This window comes from Scyliorhinus canicula, chromosome 5, assembly GCF_902713615.1.
Source record: "Scyliorhinus canicula chromosome 5, sScyCan1.1, whole genome shotgun sequence".
Taxonomy (NCBI): Eukaryota; Metazoa; Chordata; class Chondrichthyes; order Carcharhiniformes; family Scyliorhinidae; genus Scyliorhinus; species Scyliorhinus canicula.
Genome location: NC_052150.1, coordinates 228,379,152 through 228,404,309, shown reverse-complemented (window position 1 = coordinate 228,404,309; position 25,158 = coordinate 228,379,152). Strand labels below are relative to the sequence as shown.

General features: G+C 49.1%; 1 protein-coding gene across 9 annotated transcripts in view; it reads right to left on the bottom strand.

The window, feature by feature from the left end:
* Nucleotides 1-4,535: 4,535 nt before the first annotated feature.
* hsf1 (heat shock transcription factor 1) overlaps nt 4,536-25,158 on the bottom strand; it is a 113,056-nt gene continuing 92,433 nt past the window's right edge. For 6 of the 9 annotated variants that reach the window (XM_038798694.1, XM_038798692.1, XM_038798698.1 and 3 more), the window contains 4 exons: nt 20,582-20,687; nt 11,338-11,403; nt 8,514-8,580; nt 4,536-5,323 (listed from right to left, as the gene is read on the bottom strand). In XM_038798694.1, coding sequence (XP_038654622.1) covers nt 5,112-5,323; nt 8,514-8,580; nt 11,338-11,403; nt 20,582-20,687 — 451 coding nt within the window. In that variant the 3' untranslated portion in view covers nt 4,536-5,111. The remainder of the gene's footprint in view (nt 5,324-8,513; nt 8,581-11,337; nt 11,404-20,581; nt 20,688-25,158) is intronic. The other 3 variants (XM_038798695.1, XM_038798701.1, XM_038798697.1) reach the window with 1 other exon arrangement.

Here is a 25,158-nt window from a genome sequence, read left to right as displayed (position 1 = left end):
TTTATACTTACAACAGTTTGGAAAATGAAAAGCTCATGCAGTGGAATTAGGAGCAGGAATAGGCCATCTGGCCCCTCGAGCCTGCGCCACCATTCGGTAAGATCGCAGCTGACGCTTACTGCCTCAACTCCACAGTCCGTCTTCCCCCCACCCCCTGCCGAGAATCTTGGACTCCCTTGTTGGTCAAGAATCTATCTACTTCTACCTGAAAAATACTCATTACCCCTAACCTCCACTGCTCTCCCGGGAGGAGAGTTCACAAATTTTTAAACTGTTCTCTCCCCCCACCGCCCAGCTCTTACCTCCCACGAGGGAAAACATCCTTTTCACATCCAACCTGTCAGGTCCTCTCAGGATCTCGCATGTTCCAGTAAGATCACCTCTCATTCTTCTAAAGACCAGTGGTTACAGGACCAGCCTGTCCAACATTTCCTCGGGACATAACCTCCCCCCCCCCCCCCCCCTCCCCCATCCAATCCAGGTATCAAGTCAAAACGAACCATCTCTGAATTGTTGAGAGGAATGGAGAGGGGAGTGAAAGGAGCAGACACACACACACAAGCTGATGACTGAACCCCGAATTAGAATCAGAATCCTGGAAACCCCCTCCCTCACAACATGGTGGGCGTGCCGACATCACATCCAGAGCATTGGTTCGAGACTACCATCTTCTCAAGGGCAATTAGGGACGGACAAAAAAGCTCGCCTCGATAACAAGGCCCACATCCTGTGAAATAACTTTTCAACACAGCTCCTGGGTAGCCTGTTGAGTAAAGTGAGTCAACAGCCAGACCAGCAGGTCCAGGGATTGGAGCTGTCAGTGAAGCAGCACCTGTATCTGCAAATTAGGCTCCCGCCACATTACCTGCTCCGGATCATTGACCATTAACACGCTTTGGAATCGCACCATGGGATCTTTTACAGCCCCTCCGACAGTGCAGCATTTCCTCGGGAATGCAGAGGGGTGTTGCCTGGTTTATTTTGTGGTCAAATCTCAAGTGGGACATCAACACTTTGGTGAGTTCCTAACTCATTGGTAAGAGCGCTACCCACTGAGCCGTGACTGACAGTAATGTTCAGAACTGGCTGGGATTTCACTGCAGTAAAACCTTTGGTGGGCATGCCGGCCAACTGCCCTGGCTGAATGTTCATCACCACAATTTCATATCACCCCATTCTGCTTGCCTTCAGCTATTTAATTGGAGCTTTCGCGGATTGAGATTCCGGAACCCACCAGTGACTCCCTGTCCTCTCACAGAACGAAAGAAGGACCATTAATTGGTTCCCTTTTCCAATCTCACTGATAGAAGGTCAGAGGTGGAGGTTGCTGGATCAGGGGTCAGGCAATACTGACTAATGAACAAGCTGATGAATCATGGATTGCTGAGATTGCAGAAGATTCCTGCCTTGATTTTTTTTATTTTACAGAGGAAAATACAACGCTGGTACGAGCATTAGGTACAGGCCCAAAATGGAGGACAAATTTTTGACTGACACTCTCCTGAGCAGTACGGGGAGGGGGGGGGGGGGGGAGAAGAGAGCTGTGATGGACTACTATGCTTTCAGAGGGAGGTACAGCTGCGAGGGAACGCTGCATTGCTGGGGTGGAATGGCCGGTTGTGTGATTTGTGAGGGATTGCTGCAATGGTGGCAGGAAGGGGTGGCCGGGGGGGGGGGGGGGTTTAGTTCAGTTCTGAGGGAGCGCTGCAAGTCAGAGGGCCAGTGACGAGCCAACATGGCACCAGATGGCCAGTATTGAGGGGGCGCTGAGCTGTCAGAGGGACTGTATTGAGGGGGCGCTGAGCTGTCAGAGGGGCAGTATTGAGGAAGCGCTGAGCTGTCGGAAGTATCACTTTTCACTTGAGACATCAAACCGAGGCCCTGCCTGGCCCAACATGTCGATTGAAAAGATCCCAGGATTGCTATTTGAGGGAAAGCTGGAGGCATTCGCTCTGGTTTCCTGGCCAATATCTATCCCTGGACCAGCGGGTGAGACCGGTTGGCTATTATCTCTCTGCTGCGTGTGAAAGCTTGCTGTGAGCAAATTGGCCACCATGTTTCATATTCTACACCACTGACTGCACATTAAGAAGTACTGCACTTTCTCTGCACTATTTTGTGATACCCTGAAGTTGAGAAAGACACTGTCTCAATGCCAGTACTTGCTCCATTTCACTGCTTCTACCTGGCAGAAGACCATGCAGACTTGGTTCAACAGCTCTTCACAAGCACAAGAGCTATTTCCTTCAACAGTATAATCCAGATCCTGCCAAGTTTGACTCATGGGACAGAGGAATAGAATTGAACAGGGAAATTAAACTTCTGAAAGTTAGACTGCAACTTGTAAACTGGACCAAAATGTGCCACAAGAGCAAAATGACAAGAATGAAATCGCCATGGAAAGAAAAGATGCTCCAGGTTTAGCAAATCCAATTTGTATATATCACCTCCTTCATTGGCCACAGCACAGCAAAGAACAATTCGTTAAAATAGGGTCTTCTTTAAAGTGAGACAGGGAAGTCATCACACTGAGTATAACCAGTTCATCAGTTTCTCCTTGTTTTGGCTGAGATATAGAATCCCCATGGTGCAAAGGAGGCCATGTGACCCATTGGTTCTGAACCGACCCTCTGAAAGAGCACCCTACCTAGGTCAACTCATCCACCTCTTCCCGTAACTCCACCTAACCTACACATCTTTGGACAGTGGGAGGAAACTGGAGCACCGGGAGGTAATCCACGCAGACACGGGGAGAACGTGCAAACTCCACACAGACATTCACTCAACGCCAGAATCGAAAACGGGTGGGGTTGTGAGGCAGCAGTGCTAACCACTGTGCCACCCTGCAGCTCATGTTGTTCCAGATATCAGAAGAACATAGGTCATACAGTGCAGAAGGAGGCCATTCGGCCCATCAAGTCTGCACCGACTCACTTTTGCCCTCACTTCCACCCTATCCCCGTAACCCAATAACCCCTCCTAACCTTTTTGGTCACGAAGGGAAATTTTAAAAATCATGACCAATCCACCTAACCTACATGTCTTTGGACTGGGGGAGGAAAACGAGCACCCGGAAGAAACCCACGCAGACACGGGGAGAATGTGCAAACTCCGCACAGACAGTGACCCAGCGGGGAATCGAACCTGTGACCCTGGTGCTGTGAAGCCACAGTGCTAACCACTTGTGCTACCCTGAACTACAAAGGGAAACTACTTTGCTTTCTGAATATGGTCATGTAGTCCTTAACACCCATCTGAATAAGCAAACAGTTCAAAATCTTATCTGAAAGATGGCATCATAAACACTCCAGACCAGATACAGAGTAAAGCTCCTTCTACACTGTCCCCATCAAACATTCCCAGGACAGGTACAGCACGTGGTTAGATACAGAGGAAAGCTCCCTCTACACTGTCCCCATCAAACATTCCCAGGACAGGTACAGCACGTGGTTAGATACAGAGTAAAGCTCCCTCTACACGGTCCCCATCAAACACTCCCAGGACAGGTTCAGAACGGGGTTAGATACAGAGTAAAGCTCCCTCTACACTGTCCCCATCAAACACTCCCAGGCCAGGTTCAGCACAGGGTTAGATATAGAACATAGAACAGTACAGCACAGAACAGGCCCTTCGGCCCTCAATGTTGTGCCGAGCCATGATCACCCCACTCAAACCCACGTATCCACCCTATACCCGTAACCCAACAAACCCCCTTAACCTTACTTTTATTAGGACACTACGGGCAATTTAGCATGGCCAATCCACCTAACCCGCACATCTTTGGACTGTGGGAGGAAACCGGAGCACCCGGAGGAAACCCACGCACACAGGGGGAGGACGTGCAGACTCCACACAGACAGTGACCCAGCCGGGAATCGAACCTGGGACCCTGGAGCTGTGAAGCATTTATGCTAACCACCATGCTACCCTGCTGCCCCCATATAGAGTAAAGATCCAGTAGATTCCCAAATCTACTCTTTCAGATGGTGGGACCTGGCATGCTCCATTTCAAATTTGGGAGATGCAGTGAGAGGGGTAAGAGAGATTATGTTTGTGACAATATCTGGGGAGAGATCTGCAAGCTTCTTTAAAAATGCAAAAGGCTTTTCTACGTTCACCTTAACAACCAGATCGACACCTCATCTGAAAGGCTGTTTCCACAGGGCAACACGTTCACATCAGCCAAGATTATGGGCTAAATCCTGAGGCCCAAGACCAACTACACAGCAGTTATATTCCCGACAGGGACCCCGCCCATGCGCCCTTGAAATAACCCATCAGCAGTGTTGGAAAGAAAAGTGCAGGGGACTGAGCTGGTCTCCAGTGTAAATGTGTGCACTGCGAGTGTGAGTAAAGGAGATGTGGTGTGCATGGTTTGCACCCGTTCTGTCGAAACAACAAGCCTTTTCCCCATGTTCCAATTTCTGATCCGTTGCAAAACTATTTTACAAGCTTCCAAAATATAGTGTATAAAAAAATAAACCTCCGTTCTACCACATCATTGCAGGCTTTCGAGTATGAGCTAGAATATTAACTTTTCTTTTTTAAAAAACCTTTTTAATATTACGAATCAAAAATACATCTTCACTTATCAGCAACTGGATTAAAGTGTAAATATACAAAACCGAGGACAGAGGAGGCAAGAGGATGGGGAGGAGAGATAACGCAAAATAGAAATCAGAATAATAAAACCATCTCTCTTCACTCAGCGAAAACATTATAGTGGTTTCGAATTTTCCTCGGATAAACCTGTTATTCGGATAATGGAGGTCTAACTGCTCTCTGACTCTGAAAGAGGGAGGGAGAAACAAGACAATAACATTGTAGTCTGCAATCAATTATCTCGTCCTTAATCACTGAAAGTTGGAATCTAACAGGAAGAGGATCCCTATGACACACTTCCCCGTGTTTGAACCCAGGCTGCTCTGTACTTGCAATAGGATTTAATCAGGCTCGAAAAGCAAACTGGTTAAAATTTAAATATTTAAAGATACAGTTTCACTCTCATTCTGTGTCCTCTCCTGGAGCAGAAAGCTGTACCCCGAACAAGCAGTCCAGCAATTGGAATGAGGCAGGGCTGGAGGAAAGCGGAGGGGACGGCGCTCCTGGAGTTAGGAGACCGGTGGATCCGGTGTGTGAGACAGGTTAGTGCTCGATAAGAGAAACAATGGGTCGTCATCTGTGGCATCCAAGTTCAGGTTGTCATCAGAAGGGAAGTACGGAGAATCTCCGAGTTCAAATAAGACGGGGAGGTCCCCTATGTCGCTGGAGTTGGTGTCGACCATTAACAGAGGCGGGGCACTGTACTGAACAACTTGTTTTCCTAGACAAGAGGGAGAGAGAGGGCATAAAGCACAAGTTACTCCATCGTGCAGCAGTTACAGATCAACAGCAAAGTGATCGGAGTTACGGTGATAAATAGTGCACCTGGTCATTCAGACTATAGATACAGGATTTAATAATATAATAATAATCTTTCTTAGTCTCACAGGTAGGCTTACATTAACACTGCAATTAAGTTACTGTGAAAAGTCCCTAGTCTGCGTGGGTTTCCTCCGGGTGCTCCGGTTTCCTCCCACAAGTCCCGAAAGACGTGCTTGTTCGGTGAATAGGACATTCTGAATTCTCCCTGTGTACCCGAACAGGCGCCCGAGTGTGGCGACTGGGGGCTTTTCACACTAACTTACATTAACAGTGTTAATGTAAGCCTACTTGTGACACTAATAAAGATTATTATTAGTAGGATCATGCCAATAGTCATTTGGTCGCATAGAATTTGAGTATTGCTGAAAAAAAAGACAAGCTGCTGAAGCTTTTCATCTTGCATAAACCAAATGTGCAAGAATACCAATAGTCAAGAGAACAACAATTTATGTATGAAAAGAGAATGCTGACTGAACAAAGAAAATTATAGCACAGGAACAGGCCCTTTCGCCCTCCCAGCCTGCGCCGATCCAGATCCTCTATCTAAACCTGTTGTCTATTTTCCCTCTGTTTCCTGCCCGTTCATATATCTGTCCAGATGCATCTTAAATTATGCTATCGTGCAGTAGATTGGTTGACAAGTGGACTCTGATTGGTATCAGAGCCATGGAGAAGCAGCAGGGATCAATTAACTGGCACGCTGATTTGAATCTGGCATGTCGACACGGATTGCTCAAGGCACTGCCCTGAGGGAACAGGGAATGGCTGTCACCCCCAAGCTTTTGTTTAGTTTAAAAGATGCAAAGTTATGAACATGCTCCTTCAATCTACAGAGGACGGGGCCCTATCACACACAGGATAACATGATGAACTATCCCTATAGCTCCGCAGCACAGTGCAGAAAATGCACCCGGATTCCCATTCGCCCGTTACTATGCTGACACCAAAGACCATTGTTTATTTTCCAGATGTTTGTCCCAGAGGTCACAGGAACACATGTTACAGGAGGAGGCCGTTCAGCCTCTCCAGATTGTTCTGCTGCCATTCAGTCAGATCATGGGGAATAATTAATGCTCATCAGGTCTGCTTTTGGTGATATTAGCTGTTGGAGGAACATGGGTCAGGACATTGCACCATGTCACGCTCGGACGGAATCATGCAAAAGGATTATTGAATCATAGACCCGGCCCATCGAGTCTGCACCGGCCCTTTGAAAGAGCACCCTACTTAAGCCCACACCTCCATCCTATCCCCGTACCCCAGTAACTCCATTTAACCTTTTGGACACTAAGGAGCAATTTAGCATGGCTAATCCACCTAACCTGCACATATTTGGATTATGGGAGGAAACGGAGCACCCGGAGGAAACCCACACAGGCACAGGGAGAAAGTGCAAACTCCACACAGACACCTGAGGCCGGAATTGAACCTGGGTCCCTGGAGCTGTGAGGCAGTAGTGCTAACCACTGTACTGCCCATGTGGGTTCAGAGGGAGGCACATGCCTGACCTCAACTACTGCTGCTTAAAGACCGACTTCTAGTCATCCTGTTGAAGTGATAATGATCAGCAGTAGTTTAAAGATATGCACCCTTAAAGGTATATGCACATCATACAACAACACCATGAGGTATTTGGCACGTGATTAGGTTTACACTGAGGTGAGTTCTGCACCATCAGAGGTGACATCTTCTGGATGAAACATTAAGGTTAGACTCCATCTAGGTTAGACTAGATGCGAAAAGATCCCACTGTTGGATTACAATTCAAACAGACCATGCCTGCCGACTTGGTAATACCAGTATTATTATTGAAAAGTGATGTTTTGCTGATGTTTTTTGGCGTGCACTCATCAGAATAAACATACAGCACAGTGGTTATCACTGTTGCTTCACAGCGCTAGGGTCCCAGGTTCAGTTCCTGGCTTGGGTCACTATCTGTGTGGAGTCTGCACGTTCTCCCAGTGTCTGCGTGGGTTTCCTCCGGTTTCCTCCCACAGTCCCGAAAGACGTGCTGTTAGGTGAATTAGACATTCTGAATTCTCCCTCTGTGTACCCGAACAGGCGCCGGAGTGTGGAAACTAGGGGATTTTCAGTGACTTAATTGCAGTGTTAATGTAAGCTTAATTGTGAGAATAATAAAGATTACAAAAATGCTAGATTTCAAACAATCACAGCAATTTATACTGTACAAGGAAAGGGTACTGTTTTTAAAAACAAAATTAGAGTATCCAATTCTGTTTTCCAATTAAGGGGCAATTTGGCATGGCCAATCCACCTACCCTACATAAAAGCAAGTTACTGTGGATGCTGGAATCTGAAAGCAAAGAGAAAATGCTGGAAAATCTCAGCAGGTCTGGCAGCATCTGTAGGGAGAGAAAAGAGCTAACATTTCGAGCCCAGATGACCCTTTGTCAAAGCTTTGAGGCAGCAATGTCAATCAGTGCACCACCGTGTCGCCCTAAGGAAAGGGTACTGTTAACAATCAATGGTATAAATCGTGAAGTTTTAATCAATATTCAAGTATCAAAATAGGAAATCTCCAGCAAAGCACATGCGCAATATTTGAAGGTGACAAGATAGTTCCCCTGGTGAATACTAATGCCACAACTAAAATGTGCAACACACAGATTCATCTCACTGTTGTATGTGGATCTTGCTGTGCACTAATTTTGCCCATGCCCGAGTTTAAAAGTAATTGAGTGACTGTGAAGCACCTCGAGACTTCACAAGGATGAGACAGGTGTTAGTTGAATACAAGTCTTTTCTTGCGCAAACATCTACATCCAGTGCAAGAAATTCAGACTGAAACCAGAGAGTTTTGGGAATCACTCGCCCCACTCTGGTTCAAGAATGTTTTGGTGGGCTGGTTTAGCTCAGTGGGCTAGCCAGCCGATTTGTGATGCAGAACAAGGCCAGCAGCGCAGGTACAATTCCTGTACCAGCTGAGAATTCTAAATACTCCCTCAGTGTACCCGAACAGGCGCCGGAGTGTGGCGACTAGGGGCTTTTCACAGTAACTTTATTGCAGCGTTAATATAAGCCTACTTGTCACAATAAAGGTTTTTTTTTTGGGTCCCTCTCTGAATTACCTGCGTCCAATGCACTTGTATCTGACTCTGAACTTCTCTGTTCCTCTGAGCCCATCAGATCTTGCATCTGTGAAAATAATCAGTAAAAAGACAGGTCAGTACTGTGGACAAATTACCCTTTTGCCAAATCCATAAATGGTCCCCTAAAGTAAAGTCCACTTTCAAGTTTTCTTAACAGAAAGGAGGAACACTGCCTGGTGTGGGTTCATTTCAGCTCAGTGTGGAGTTATACAGAGAGTTAGACCCTGTCTGGTATGGGTTTATTTCCCAGCTCCGTGTGGAGTTATACAGAGAGTTAGACCCTGCCTGGTGTGGGTTTATTTCAGCTCCATGTGGAGTTATACAGAGAGGAGGAGCCCTGTCTGGTCTGTGTTTATTTCAGCTCCGTGTGGAGTTATACGGAGAGTTAGAGCCCTGTCTGGTGTGTGTTTATTTCAGCTCTGTGTGGAGTTATACAGTGAGTTAGACCCTGTCTGGTGTGGGGTTATTTCTCAGCTCCGTGTGGAGTTATACAGTGAGTTAGACCCTGTCTGGTGTGGGGTTATTTCTCAGCTCCGTGTGGAGTTATACAGAGAGTTAGAGCCCTGTCTGGTGTGGGGTTATTTCAGCTCCGTGTGGAGTTATACAGAGAGTAGGAGCCCTGTCTGGTGTGGGTTCATTTCAGCTCCATGTGGAGTTATACAGAGAGTTAGACCCTGTCTGGTGTGGGTTTATTTCAGCTCCGTGTGGAGTTCTACGGAGAGTTAGAGCCCTGTCTGGTGTGGGTTTATTTCAGCTCTGTGTGGACTTATACAGAGAGTAGGAGCCCTGTCTGGTGTGGGTTTATTTCCCAGCTCTGTGTGGAGTTATACAGAGAGTAGGAGCCCTGTCTGGTGTGGGTTTATTTCCCAGCTCCGTGTGGAGTTATACAGAGAGTAGGAACCCTGTCTGGTGTGGGTTTATTTCAGCTCTGTGTGGAGTTATACAGAGAGTAGGAGCCCTGTCTGGTGTGGGTTTATTTCCCAGCTCCGTGTGGAGTTATACAGAGAGTAGGAGCCCTGTCTGGTGTGGGTTTATTTCAGCTGTGTGTGGAGTTATACAGTGAGTTACAGCCCTGTCTGGTGTGGGTTTATTTCAGCTCTGTGTGGAGTTATACAGTGAGTTACAGCCCTGTCTGGTGTGGGTTTATTTCAGCTCTGTGTGGAGTTATACAGAGAGTAGGAGCCCTGTCTGGTGTGGGGTTATTTCAGTTCCGTGTGGAGTTATACAGAGAGTAGGAACCCTGTCTGGTGTGGGTTTATTTCCCAGCTCCGTGTGGAGTTATACAGTGAGTTACAGCCCTGTCTGGTGTGGGTTTATTTCAGCTCTGTGTGGAGTAATACAGAGAGTTAGACCCTGTCTGGAGTGGGGTTATTTCCCAGCTGTGTGTGGAGTTATACAGAGAGTAGGAGCCCTGTCTGGTGTGGGTTTATTTCAGCTCTCTGTGGAGTTATACAGTGAGTTAGACCCTGTCTGGTGTGGGTTTATTTCAGTTCCGTGTGGAGTTATACAGAGAGTTACAGCCCTGTCTGGTGTGGGTTTATTTCCCAGCTCCGTGTGGAGTTATACAGAGAGTTAGACCCTGTCTGGTGTGGGTTTATTTCCCAGCTGTGTGTGGAGTTATACAGAGAGCAGGAGCCCTGTCTGGTGTGGGTTTATTTCCCAGCTCTGTGTGGAGTTATACAGAGAGTTACAGCCCTGTCTGGTGTGGGTTTATTTCCCAGCTCCGTGTGGAGTTATACAGAGAGTGGGAGCCCTGTCTGGTGTGGGTTTATTTCCCAGCTCCGTGTGGAGTTATACAGAGAGTAGGAGCCCTGTCTGGTGTGGGTTTATTTCAGTTCCGTGTGGAGTTATACAGAGAGTTACAGCCCTGTCTGGTGTGGGTTTATTTCAGTTCCGTGTGGAGTTATACAGAGAGTTACAGCCCTGTCTGGTGTGGGTTTATTTCAGTTCCGTGTGGAGTTATACAGAGAGTTACAGCCCTGTCTGGTGTGGGTTTATTTCCCAGCTCCGTGTGGAGTTATACAGAGAGTTAGACCCTGTCTGGTGTGGGTTTATTTCCCAGCTGTGTGTGGAGTTATACAGAGAGTAGGAGCCCTGTCTGGTGTGGGTTTATTTCCCAGCTCCGTGTGGAGTTATACAGAGAGTTAGAGCCCTGTCTGGTGTGGGTTTATTTCAGCTCCGTGTGGAGTTATACAGAGAGTTAGAGCCCTGTCTGGTGTGGGTTTATTCTGAAGAATGATATTGAAATTGAAATGTTAACTCTGTTCCTTTTTCCAGATGCTGCCAGATCTGAATATTTCTCGCATAATCAAAGACTACTCCCACCCGAGTTATTCTGAATTCCATCTCATCTCAGAGATACAAAAGTCTGAGAACACGTATTAACAAATTCAGAAACAGCTTCCTCCCTGCTGTTACCAGACTCCTGAATGACCCTCTTATGGATTGAACCAATCTCTTCACACATTTTCTCTATCGAGCACTACACTCCGTCTGCTTCATCCGATGCCTGTGTATTTACATTGTGTATTTATCCTATGTCCTATGTTTTTCATGTATGGAACGATCTGTCTGGACTGTCCGCAGTACAATACTTTTCAGTGTACCGACAATAGATCAAATCTAAATCTGCAATATTTTCTGGTTATTATAATGCTGTTGTCTGAGCAGAAAGTCCCGTAGAACCTAACTAAAGCCTTTTCATTGGCTGTAATGGGAGAATTCAATTTGCTTAACATAGTTTTATTTAAATTCACAATTATCATGAATGCAACTATGTCAAGTGAGGAATTACTCTACTTACTGCCGCTAAGTTACCCTCCACATCTGGCAAGCTCAAATCAATGGCAGAAAGCGAGGGGTTGAACAGCTGTCAAGGAAAGAAGCCAAAGTTAGTTTCTGAGCTTCCTCTTAAGGCCTAGAGTCACTCAGGAGGGTTTAAACTAATATGGCAGGGGAATGCGAACCAGAGCGCTAGCTTAGAAGGTATAATAACTGAAGGGGAAATAGAGAACAAAAATAAGAGAAAAATAAGAAATAGAGAACCCTGTCTGCTCAACGCAGTGGTTTGAAGTATATTTGTTTCAACGCCAGAAGTATAGCGGGTAAGCACTGTAAGAAGTCTGACAACGCCAGGTTAAAGTCCAACAGTTCAGAGTTAAAGTTCAGAGCACTGCTACTTCTTCAGGTGAGGAGGGATTCACCTGAGGAAGGAGCAGTGCTCCAAAAGCTAGTGATTTGAAACAAACCTGTTGGGCTTTAACCTGGTGTTGTAAGACTTCTTACTGAACTCACCCCAGTCCAACGCCGGCATCTCCACATTATCGTGGGTAAGGCAGATGAACTTGGAGCGCCTATCAGTTTTTGGAACAATGATGTTGTGGCTATCACAGAAACATGGTTAAAGGAAGGGCAGGATTGGCAGCTGAACGCTGGAGGATATAGATGCTTCAGGAGAGACAGAGGGGGATGTAAAAGGGGTGGGGGAGTAGCATTACTGGTTAAGGAGAATATTATAGCCATACTGTCTGAGGACATCTTGGAGGGCTCATACAATGAGGCAATCTGGGTAGAGCTTAGGAACAGGAAGGGGGCAGTCACAATGTTGGGGGTTTATTACAGGCCCCCCCAACTGCCAGCGAGAGATAGAACAGCAGATAGGTAGAGAGATTTTGGACAGGTGCAAAAGTAACAGGATTGTTGTGGTGGGGGATTTTAATTTCCCCTATATTGACTGGGACTCACTTAGTGCTAGGGGTTTGGATGGGGCAGAGTTTTTAAGGTGCATCTAGGACGGCTTCTTTTTTTTTGGAAATGTTTTTTTATTGAGTTTTCATATTTTATATCCAACAAATTACAAATTATTAGAAAAAAAACACGCAAAAATTAACATGTATATTTACAGGCAAGCATCTTCATAATAATAACTGTGGCCACCCCCTTTAACCGGCATACATATTTTACATTCCCCAATATGGCCGAGGCACATGTTTATCGGCATTTATTTACAATTTGGTTTTGGGCCTTAGCTTGCCATCAGACTGTCGCTTGCGGCTTTGTCCTTCCTTTTTTTTTGGAATAATTTTTATTCAGGTTTTCAACAACAAATTTTATCACAACAGAGAAAAACAGTAACCCCTCCCCTCCAATACAAAAACAATAAATTAACAAGAAAAAGAAATAAGCATAAAATCATGAGAACAAACAGGACGGCTTCTTGATGCAATTTGTAGATAGTCTAACTAGGGAAGGGGCCGTACTGGACCTGGTATTGGGGAATGAGCCTGGACAGGTGGCTGAGGTTTCAGTAGGGGAACGTTTTGAGAGAAATGACCACAATTCCGTAATTTTTAGGGTACGTTTCGACAGGGATGAGGGTAACCCTCACGTTAAATACTAAATTGGGGTAAGGCAAATTACGATAACATTAGACAGGAATCGAAGAATTTGGATTGGGTGCGGCTGTTGGAGGGTAAATCAACATCAGACATGTGGGAGTCTTTCAAGCAACAGTTGATTAGGATTCAGCAACATTCCTGAGAGAATGAAGGATAAGTATGGGAGGTTTAGGGAGTCTTGGATAACGAGGGATATTGTGAGCCTTGTCAAAAAGAAAAAGGAGACTTTTGTACGGTCCAGAAGGGTGGGGACAGTCAAAACCCTTGAGGAGTATAAAGAAAGTAGGAACGTAGGAGAATAGAAGGAAAGTACTGAAGCGGGAAATTAGGAGGGCGAGGAGGGATCATGAAAAGTCCTTGGCAAGTAGGATTAAGGTGAATTCCAAAGCTTTTTATTCATATGTTAAAAGCAAGAGGGTGGCCAGGGAAAGGATTGGACCAATTAAGGATAAGGACCAGGGGCTGGTTTAGCACACTGGGCTAAATTGCTGGCTTTGAAAACAGACCAAGGCAGGCCAGCAGCACGGTTCAATTCCCGTACCAGCCTCCCCGAACAGGCGCCGGAATGCGGCGACTAGGGGCGTTTCACAGTAACTTCATTGAAGCCTACTTGTGACAATAAGCGATTTTCTTTTCATTTCATCTATGTGTTGAGCCAGAGGAAATGGGCGCGGTACTAAATGTACATCAGTGTTCACCAAAGAAAAGGACCTTGTGGAATGTGATTCTTAGGTAGGGTGTGTGGACAGTGGGTCATGTTGACATCGAAAAGGAGGGTTATTGGGTCTTTTAAAAGATATTAAGGTAGAAATGTCTCCTGGGCCAGATGGGATTTACCCCAGATTACTGAGGGAAGCAAGGGAGGAAATTGCTGGGGTCTTGACTGACATCCTTGTATCCTCATTGGCTACAGGAGACATCCCAGAGGACTGGAGAATAGCTAATGTGTTAACGCTGTTTAAGAAAGGTAGCAGGGATAATCCTGGGAAATATAGGCCGGTGACCCTCACGTTGGTAGTCGGTAAATTATTGGAGAGAATTCGAAGGGACAGGGCTTATGCCCATTTAGAAACAAATGGATGCATTAGCGATAGACAGCATGGTTTTGTGAAGGGGAGGTTGTGTCTCACTAACTTACATAAAACATACAGTGTAGAAGGAGGCCATTCGGCCCATCGAGTCTGCACCAGCCTACTTCCACCCTATTCCCGTAACCCAATAATCCCATCTAACCTCTTTGGACACTAAGGGCAATTTAGCATGTCCAATCCACCTAACCCGCACATCTTTGGATTGTGGGAGGAAACCGGAGCACCCGGAGGAAACCTACGCAGACAAGGGGAGAACGTGCAGACTTCGCTTAATCAAGTTTTTTGAGGAGGTGACAAAGGCGGCCATTTTGTTACCCATTAAGAGAATGATTCAATTGTGAAGGAGTGGCTTAAGTTTTTCTTTATTCACTGGCTGTTGGCGTCACTGGCAAGGCCAGCACTTACTGCCCAGTTCTAATTACCCTTGATAAAGTGGTGGTGAGCCAACTGCTTGAATACAGCTAAGTGGTTAAGAGGCTGGCTGAGGGTCCGGCATCATTCGTAGGCCAGACCAGACTCCGGTGGTGGCCATGATGTGAATGGTCACACACAGGGCAGCGTCTGCTTGAAGGCACAGAAAGAAGGCTTTTTTTATCCGATATTGGGTGGAATTTTGATGAAAAGGCATCGGTGAAGGTCAGAGGAGTAGTTTCCGCCAGGAGTGCTAATTCCGTTGGTTACCAAACCCAGCAGAAGACGGAGAGAGACCTGGCCAAAGAGTTGGAGGAAGCCTGTGGTGCAGCAGCTAGTATAAGGATAGCTGAGGGGGGAAGGCCTGCTGCAAGGTGGAAAGCCCCAGATGGAGCAGTTTTCATGAAGGAGGAATTCTGCCAACAGTGGAAGGAAATGCGGGTGGATCACTCGAAGGCCATCGAAGAAAGTGTGGCACCCTGAAGAGTTGGATGGAACGGGTGGAGAAATGTTTGCAGGTGTGGGGGTCGCAGATTTGGGACATCACAGGAGTGATCTTGGACCACAACTGGCTCTGGAGGCAGAGGTGGGGTTCCTAGCAGACCTTTGCAAAATGAGGAGGGCAAAGATGGAGGAGCAGGAGAATACCTTGAGAAGTTTGGAAATGCGCTCTGTCGGAGGGTCGGTGCAGACGCGATAGGCCGCATGGCCTCCTTCTGCACTGTAAATTCTATGATTCTAAGTAATGCTGGTGAACGGAAGTGAGGTGGGGTGGGGGTGGGGGGAGAGAAGGCCGAGAGGGGCGGGGGAGGTCGCTGCGACGTGGCGGGGGTGTGGGAGATGACATGATCAGGAGCAGAGATGGGGGCCAACTGGGATGTGCTAGGTATAGCGTGGAATTAAGGGGGTTGGAGTTAAGTGGGGAAGATAATAATAATCTTAATAATTATAATCTTTATTGTCACAAGTAGGCTTACATTAACACTGCAATGAAGTTTCTGTGAAAATCCCCTAGTCGCCACACTCCAGCGCATGTTCGGGTACACAGAGGGAGAATTCAGAATGTCCAATTCACCTAACACGTCTTTCGGGACTTGTGGGAGGAAACCGAAGCACCCGGAGGAAACCCACGCAGACACAGGGAGACAGTGCAGACTCCGCACAGACAGTGACCCAAGGCGGGAATCGAACCTGGGACTCTGGAACTGTGAAGCAACAGTGCTATCCACTGTGATGATGGATGGTAGAAGGAATTGGAGGTGTATGCCTCTGGTAAGGCTGGTAACGTGGAAGGTCCGTCGACTGAATGGGCCAGCTAAAAGTTCGCAAGGAGGTCGCGCACATCAGGAGCTTGAAAGCAGGGTGGTCTTTCTGCAGGAGACGCACCTCCGTGTGAAGGTTATGTTAAGGAAGGGGTGGATCAGGCAAGTTTTCCACTCTGGGTTAGATTCAAAATCGAGGGGAGGGGCGATTTTACTGAGTAAAAGAATGGATTTGTGAGCGCGAAGGAGGCGAAGGATCCAGGTGGGAGATATGTGATTGTGAGTGGGGTATTGGAAGGGGCGCCAGTAGCGTTGGTAAATGTGTATACTCCAAATTGGGATGATGTGAGTTTTATGAGGGGGTTGCTGGCAGCAATCCCGGATTTGGTCACATATCAGTTGATCATGGGAGGAGATTTTAACTGTGTCCTAGAGCCGAGGGTGGATAGAACAAAGAAAATTACAGCACAGGAACAGGCCCTTCGGCCCTCCCAGCCTGCGCCGATCCAGATCCTTTATCTAAACCTGTCTCCTATTTTCCAAGGTCTACTTCCCTCTGTTCCCGCCCATTCATATACCTGTCTAGATGCCTCTTAAATGATGCTATCGTGCCCGCCTCTACCACCTCCGCTGGTAAAGCGTTCCAGGCACCCACCACCCTCTGCGTAAAAAAACTTTCCACGCACATCTCCCTTAAACTTTCCCCCTCTCACCTTGAAATCGTGACCCTTTGTAACTGACACACCCACTCTTGGGAAAAGCTTGTTGCTATCCACCCTGTCCATACCTCTCATAATTTTGTAGACCTCAATCAGGTCCATCCTCAACCTCCGTCTTTCCAACGAAAACAATCCTAACCTACTCAACCTTTCTTCATAGCTAGCACCCTCTATACAAGGCAACATCCTGGTGAACCCCCTCTGCACCCTCTCCAAAGCATCCACATCCTTCTGGTAATGTGGCGACCAGAACTGCACGCAGTATTCCAAATGTGGCCTAACCAAAGTCCTATACAACTGTAACATGACCTGCCGACTCTTGTACTCAATACCCCGTCCGATGAAGGCAAGCATGCTGTATGCCTTCTTGACCACTCTATCAACCTGCGTTGCCACCTTCAGGGTACAATGGACCTGAACTCCCAGATCTCTCTGTACATCAATTTTCCCCGAGGCCCAGGTCGATGGGTATGGTGGATCCATGGCGCTTTCAGAACCCAGGAGGGAGTATTCCTTCTTTTCACACGTCTATAAGGTGTATTCGAGGATTGATTACTTTGTAGTGAGTCGGGAGATTGTGGTTGGGTGGAGGGGGCAGAGTATGCGGAGATAGTTATCTTGGACCATGCACCCCACTGGCTGGAGATTTGGTATAGATCGGGACGAGAGCAGAGACCGGGGTGGAGGTTTGATTCGGAGTTGTTGGCGGATGGAGGTCTTTGTGATAAGGTGCGGGTGGCGATTAAGGAGTACGAGTATTATAGGCAGCACGGTGGTTAGCACAGTTGCTTCACAGTTCCTGGGTCCCAGGTTCGATTCCCGCCTTGGGTCACTGTCTGTGTGGAGTCTGCATGTTCTCCCAGTGTGTGCGTGGCTTTCCTCCGGGTGCTTCGGTTTCCTCCCACAGTCCAAAGCTGTGCAGGTTAGGTGAATTGGCCATGCTAAATTGCCCTTAATGTCCAAAAAAGGTTAAGTGGGGTTAGTGGGTTACGGGGATAGGGTAGATAAGTGGGCTTGAGTAGGGTGCTCTTTGTAATGGCTGGTCCAGACTCAATGGGCCGAATGGCCTCCCTCTGCACTGGAAATTCTGTGTATCTATGAGTACGTGGAGTTGAATCAGAATGAGGTGGTGTCGGCAGGCATTTTTTGGGAAGCACTGAAGGCAGTGGTCCGGGGGGGGGGGGAGAAATTATTTTGTTTAAGGCCCGTGCGGATAGGGAGGCCTCGTGAGCGAGAATGTGTAGGTGGATAGGGAGTATTCGAGGGTGCCCACCGCAGAGAGACTGGCGAGGGGAAAAAAGCTGCAGGGACAGTTTGACAGGTTGACAATGGGGAGGACGGTTTGCAACTGTGTAGGGCAAGAGGTGTGCAATACGAGTATGGGGAGAAGGCGAGCCGCATGCTGGCACACCAGCTGCGGAGGCAGGCCGTGTCCAGGGGAATATTGAAGATACGGACTGGGGATTTGGTGTCGGAACCAGGGAAGATAAATGAAGCATTTAGGGAGTACTACCAGGGACCGTACAAGGCAGACCCAGAGGGAGAGGAGGGGGACATGGGGCGGTTTCTGGACGAGCTGGAATTTCCCCAAGTGGAGGAAGCAAAGAGGCAGGCGTTGGAGGAGTCCCTGGGGCTGAGGGAGGTGCTGGATAGTATCAGGGGTATGATGTCGGGGAAGGCCCCTGGGCTGGAAAGGTACCCGGCAGAATCTTATAAGGAATTTGGAACCGACCTGGCATCACATCTGTTGGGGGCGTTTAATGAAGTGCTGGAGAAGGGAGAGTTGCCAGAGACGATGGTGCAGGCATTAAGCACACTAATCGTGAAAAAGGGGAAGGACCCGGTGGAATGTGGGTTGTATAGGCCCATAACACGGATGTGAAAAATCCGGTGGTGGTTGCAGATGAACAGGCTTTGTGACGGGCAGTCAGCTCGCGGGTAATATAAGACGGCTGTTGAATCTGTCGGGGCTCTGGTACCACAGGTGATGGTGTCCATGGACGCGGAGAAAGCATTTGATCGGGTGGAGTGGCGGTACTTGTTCGAGGTTTTGGGAAGGTTGGGATTTGGGCTGAGATTTGTGGCATGGGTGTGGTTGCTCTATGTGGCATAAGGGGCAAGTGTGAGGACAAATAATGGGAGTTTGCGAAGCTTTGACTTACACAGGGGTGTGAGGCAGGGGTGCCCGCTGTCGCCACTCCTGTTTGCGCTGGCCATAGAGCCATTGGCGATGACTCTTAGGTGGTCGGCGGAGTGGCAGGGGATAATGAGGGGACAGAGGGAGCACCGGGTGTCACTCTAAGCCGATAACCTCTTACTGTATGTTTCGGATCCGTTGGAGAGTATGGGAAGGATTATGGGCCTGTTGGGGAGGTTTGGAGGGTTCTCAGGGTACAAGCTGAATGTAGGGAAAAGTGAGGATTTCCCAGTGAATTAGCTGGAACAGCGGGTTAATTTAGGGAGGATGCCATTTACGGTAGCAAGAGGTAGGTTTAGGTATTTGGGGATTCAGGTAGCGAGGGAATGGAACTTTACGAAGCTGGTGGAGGAAGCCAGGGGAGATCTCAGGAGATGGGATACACTGCAGTTGACGTTGGCGAGCAGGGTCCAAGCAGCGAAAATGAATACTCTGCCGAGGTTCTGGCTTATTTTTCAGGCTCTCCAAATCTTTATACCAAAGGCCTTTATTTAGAGTACCCAATTGTTTCTTTCTAATTAAAGGGCAAAGTAGCGTGGCCAATCCACCTACCCTGCACACCTTTGGGATGTGGGGGTGAAACCCACGCAAACAAGGGGAGAATGTGCAAATTCCACATGGACAGTGACCCAGAGCCAGGATCGAACCTGGGACCTTGGCGTCGTGAGGCAGCAGTGCTAACCACTGCGCTACCGTGCTGCCCCCTTAAGGACTTTTCGGAAATTGGAAACTGTCATTTAGGGGTTTGTATGGGTGGGAAAGGTATGGGTGGGGAAGGTGCCGGTGGTCGGGAGGAACCTGCTCAGAGGCAGCAAGGGGGGATTGGCATTTCCAAATTTGCTTCATTATTATTGGGCGGCAAATATGGATAAGGTGCGGCAATAGTGTGAAGGAGAAGGGGTAGAGTGGGTAGATGGATAGAGTATACAGGAGGTGGAGGGAAGTGGGGCTAGTCAAGGTGAGGGATTTGTATTTGGAGGAAGGGCTCGCCAGTCTGGAGGAGCTAAGGGAGAGGGTAGAGCTGCTGAGGGGGAAGAAAGCTCAGGTATCTGCAGGTTAGGGACTTTGCACGAAAGGTCTGGAGGGGGTTCCCTAGGTTGCCGGGATACACCCTGCTGGAGCAACTGCTGCTTCCGGATGTGGAAGGGGAGGGAAGAATTGGGGATATATATACACAAGTGTCTGGGGGAGCAGGGAGGGGAGCGGGTGGTGAAGATCAAGGGGAAATGGGAAGCGGAGTTGGGAGGGGAGAATGCAGAGGCACTGTGTAGGGTAAACAGGACCTCCTCCTGTGCAAGGATGAGCCTGATACAGTTTAAGGTGGTGCATATGATTCGGGCGCGAATGAGTGGGTTCTTTCAGGGGGTAGCAGATATGAGAGAGAGATGTGGGCAGGGGCCAGCGAATCACACAAACATGATGCTAAATTGTCCTTAGTGTCCAAAAAGGTTAGGAGGGGTTATTGGGATAGGGTGGGATAGGGTGCAGACCCGATGGGCCGAATGGCCTCCTTCTACACTGTTCTATGTTCTATGTTTTGGGGTTGTGAAAAATTGGGAGGATTCTGGGTGGCAGTGTTCGCAGTCTTAGCCAGGATAGTGGAGGAGGAGGTGGACCCGGACACTTTGGTGGTAGGGTGGAAAAGGGGAAAAAAGTTGTACAGACTGTATAGTTGGTTCCTGGGAAGTATGTTTCCCGGGGTGTTTATTTGTTGTAACCGGTTTTGATACATGTTTGTAATAAAATGCATTTTTATAAAGTACATAGACCACACCAGGTAAGGACGGCAGATTTCCTTCGCTAGAGGACATTGGTGAACCAAGTGGGTTTTACAACAAGCCAGAGTTTCATGGTTATTATGACCGAGACTCGTCTTTTATTCCACATTTATATAAGTAAATTAAAATTCTGGAGAATTTAATTTCATTGTTCACAATAGAAGACTTGGAAGACAGTGGAAACAAACTCACATCTAAGAGCGTGCTGGATTCCATGCTGAACGTCTGCCCCGATAGTAAATTCTGTAGGTTATCCAAACTCGAATCAATTCTATCCAAGTGATTGTAGATATCGTTTCTACACAGGTAAAGGAAAGGGGAAAATTTTGTAATTTCAATATTTTAAATGTTCTTTTCTGTGATCCTTGGATACATTTACTGAATTACTCTCCTCACCTTTCCAAAATAACTCCAGGTGGGGCAGAAAAGCAAAGTGTGAATTTAGAAAACTTAAAGAACTGCCCCACAAATTTCAAAACCTCTTTTACTTTACAGTGCAATTTCCCTGTAGCTGAGGGAGTGAGAGATTGAGCTGTTTACCAGGCTCGAGTTGAGGCCCTTCCTCGTTCATGGAGCTACCTCATCAGCGGTTGCTTCCGCTGTGTTAGCACAGTAGACATGGGGAACTCTGAGAGTGGAAGAAATCAACTTCATGTCCCGGACAGGGGTATCTCAGAATACAGAACCATGCACTAAAAGTGGCCAGTTCAAACGGATTTAATGAACGTGATGTTCGTATAAAACTATTTACTGAATGTATGCATTTGTTATATGTATTTAGTCAACTTCATGTTAAAAGTGTAACTCCCAGGGCGGCACGGGGGCACAGTGGTTAGCATTGCTGCCTACGGCGCTGAGGACCCGGGTTCGAATCCCGGCCCTGGGTCACTGTCTGTGAGGAGTTTGCACATTCTCCCCGTGTCTGCGTGGGTTTCACCCCCACAACCTAAAGATGTGCAGGTTAGGTGGATTGGCCACGTTAAATTGCCACTTAATTGGAAAACATGAATTGGATATTCTAAATTTATTTTTAAAAAGTGTAACTCCCAAAGGAAACCTCACTCTACCTGCCACTGTTTCTGTCAACTCTCCAGTTACAGCGTTTGGAGGCCACAACACCAGCCAACAAAACAAAAACCCACTCAATCTGAATAGAATCATTGGAGGGAAAGAATCCATGCCTAGACAGACTGATGGCTGAGAGAGGGAGAAAGAGTGAGAGAGGGAGAAAGAGTGAGAGAGAGACAGAGAGAGAGTGAGGGCGAGAGAGTGAGGGCGAAGAAGAGGGGGGGAGAGAGAGAGAGAGAGCGAGGAAGAGGGGGGGGAGAGAGAGAGAGAGAGCGAGGAAGAGGGGGGGGAGAGAGAGAGGGGGGAGAGAGAGAGGGGCGGAGAAACAGAGGGGCAGAGAGAGACGGTGGGAGAGAGAGATAGATCATAGAATTTACAGTGCAGAAGGAAGCCATTCGGCCCATCGAGTCAGCACCGGGTCTTTCAAAGAGCACCCTACCCAAGGTCAACACCTCCACCCTATCCCCATAGCCCAGTAACCCCACCCAACACCAAGGACAATTTTGGACACTAAGAGCAATTTGACATGGCCAATCCACCTAACCTGCACATCTTTGGACTGTGGGAGGAAACCGGAGCACCCGGAGGAAATCCACGCACACAAAGGGAGGATGTGCAGACTCCGCACAGACATTGACCCTGGAGCTGTGAAGCAATTGCGCTATCCACAATGCTACCGCGCTGCCCAAAGAGATAGGGGGGAGAGAGAGAGATAGGGGGGGAGAGAGAGAGATAGGGGGGGAGAGAGAGAGATAGGGGGGGGGGAGAGATGGGGGGAGAGAGAGATGGGGGGGAGAGAGAGATGGGGGGAGAGAGAGATGGGGGAGAGAGAGATGGGGGGAGAGAGAGAGGGGGGAGAGAGAGATGGGGGGAGAGAGAGATGGGGGGGGGAGAGAGAGATGGGGGGGGAGAGAGAGATGGGGGGGAGAGAGAGATGGGGGGAGAGAGAGATGGGGGGGGGGAGAGAGAGATGGGGGGGGAGAGAGAGATGGGGGGAGAGAGAGATGGGGGGGAGAGAGAGATGGGGGGAAGAGAGAGATGGGGGAGAGAGAGATGGGGGGAGAGAGAGATGGGGGGGAGAGAGAGAGATGGGGGGAGAGCGATAGGGGAGAGCGAAATAGGGGGGGAAGAGAGAGATGGGGGGGAAGAGAGAGATAGGGGGGAGAGAGAGATTGGGGAGGGAGAGATGGGGAGAGAGAGAGATAGGGGGAGAGAGAGAGAGATAGGGGGGGGAGAGACAGATAGGGGGAGAGAGACAGATAGGGGGAGAGACAGATAGGGGGAGAGGAGGTGAGAGGGGTGAGAGAGTGGGGCGAGAGAGTGGGGCGAGCAGAGAGAGGGGGCAGAGTGAGAGGGGGCAGAGTGAGAGGGGAAGAGTGAGGGGACAGAGTGAGGGGGGAAGAGACGGGGAGAGAGAGAGGGGGGAGAGAGTGAGCGGGCGAAAGAGAGAGAGATAGAGCGAGCAAGTGAGTGTGAGATAGCGTGAGGGGTGGGGGAGAGAGGGTGGCAGAGAGAGGGGGAAGAGAGGGGGAGCGAGCGAGCGAGGGGGGGGGAGAGAGAGGGAGGGCTTGAGAGAGAGCGGCGAGAGAGGGCTTGAGAGAGAGCGGCGAGAGAGGGCGTGAGAGAGCGGCGAGAGAGAGAGCGTGTGAGACAGAGAGCGTGTGAGAGAGAGAGCGCGTGTGAGATAGCGTGAGAGGGGAAGAGAGAGGGGAGGAGAGAAGGGGGGAAGAGAAGGGGGGGAGAGAGACGGGGGGGGAGAGACGGGCGGGGGAGAGAGAGGGGGGGGAGAGAGAGGGGGGGGAGAGAGAGGGGGGGGAGAGAGAGGGGGGGAGAGAGAGGGGGGGGAGAGAGAGAGGGGGGGAGAGAGAGGGGGGAGAGAGGGGTGGAGGAGAGAGGGGGTGAGCTGAGAGGGGGGAGAGAGGGGGGGAGAGAGGGGGGGGGAGAGAGGGGGGGAGAGAGAGGGGGGGGAGAGAGAGGGGGGGACGAGAGGGGGAGAGAGGGGGGGAGAGAGCGTGTGAGAGAGAGAGCGTGTGAGAGAGAGAGCGTGTGAGAGAGAGAGCGTGTGAGAGAGAGCGTGTGAGAGAGAGAGCGTGTGAGAGAGAGAGCGTGTGAGAGAGAGCGTGTGAGAGAGAGAGCGTGTGAGAGAGAGAGCGTGTGAGAGAGAGAGCGTGTGAGAGAGAGAGCGCGTGAGAGAGAGAGAGAGCGGTGAGAGAGAGCGTGTGAGAGAGAGCGTGTGAGAGAGAGAGCGTGTGAGAGAGAGAGCGTGTGAGAGAGAGAGCGTGTGAGAGAGAGAGCGTGTGAGAGAGAGAGCGTGTGTGAGAGAGAGAGAGCGTGTGAGAGAGAGCGCGAGAGAGCGTGTGAGAGAGCGAGCGAGTGAGAGAAAGGAGGGAAGAGAGAGGGATGAGAGAGTGGGGGAAGAGAGTGGGGGGAGGAGAGGGGGGAGAGAGAGGGGAGAGAGAGGGGAGAGAGAGGGGGAGAGAGAGGGGGAGAGAGAGGGGGAGAGAGAGGGGGAGAGAGAGGGGGAGAGAGAGGGGGGAGAGAGAGGGGGAGAGAGATTGGGAGAGAGATTGGGAGAGAGAGGGGGAGAGAGAGGGGGAGAGAGAGGGGGAGAGAGAGGGGGAGAGAGAGGGGGAGAGAGAGGGGGAGAGAGAGGGGGAGAGAGAGGGGGAGAGAGAGGGGGAGAGAGAGGGGGAGAGAGAGGGGAGAGAGAGGGGGAGAGAGAGGGGAGAGAGAGGGGAGAGAGAGGGGGAGAGAGAGGGGGAGAGAGAGGGGGAGAGAGAGGGGGGCAGAGAGAGGGGGAGAGAGAGAGTGCGAAAGAGATAGAGCGAGCAAGTGAGTGTGAGATAGCGAGAGAGAGGGGGCAGGGAGAGAGGGGGCAGGGAGAGAGGGGGCAGGGAGAGAGGGGGCAGAGAGAGAGGGGGCAGAGAGAGAGGGGGCAGAGAGAGAGGGGGCAGAGAGAGAGAGCGCCTGTGAGAGAGAGCGCCTGTGAGAGAGAGCGCCTGTGAGAGAGAGCGCCTGTGAGAGAGAGCGCCTGTGAGAGAGAGCGCCTGTGAGAGAGAGCGCCTGTGAGAGTGTGTGAGAGTGTGTGGGAGAGCGTGTGACAGAGCGAGAGAGAGAGATAGAGAGAGCGTGAGAGGGAGACAGAGAGAGTGAGAGAGAAACAGAGACACATGGAGACTGAAACATATCGATAAAGACACACATGTAAGATCCCACAGTCCAAATATGTGCATGTTAAGTGCATTGGCTTTGCAAAATTGCTCCTTGGTGTCCAAAAAAAATCTGTAGGTGAAGGTGATATTGGGATTAGGCGGGGAGTGAGATGGGTGGAGTACTCTTTCAGAGGGTCGGTGCAGACTCAATAGACTGTATGGAGGAGGATACTTCCCTTCCTTTGCAACTCTGTTGAATTGCCACAATTCAATGATGGGCCCTGAAAGGACTGATCCAGGTCTAAGTCAGAAGGGGCCAGGTGGTCGACTCCCAGCTGTAGATGGGGCAATGACTCAGGAACACCCTTGCATTGGAATCTTTTTCACAGGAGGGTAGGAAGTGCATTGCACGACACAATAATTAGAGAGACTCCAGATAAAACGGGCTGAACAGCTTTTTCTCATTGTGGATTTATTTCAATGAAAAAAAAACAATGAATGATTTCGGCTTCTAATGGACTGGTTAGTAAAGATGCTACAATATTTAAA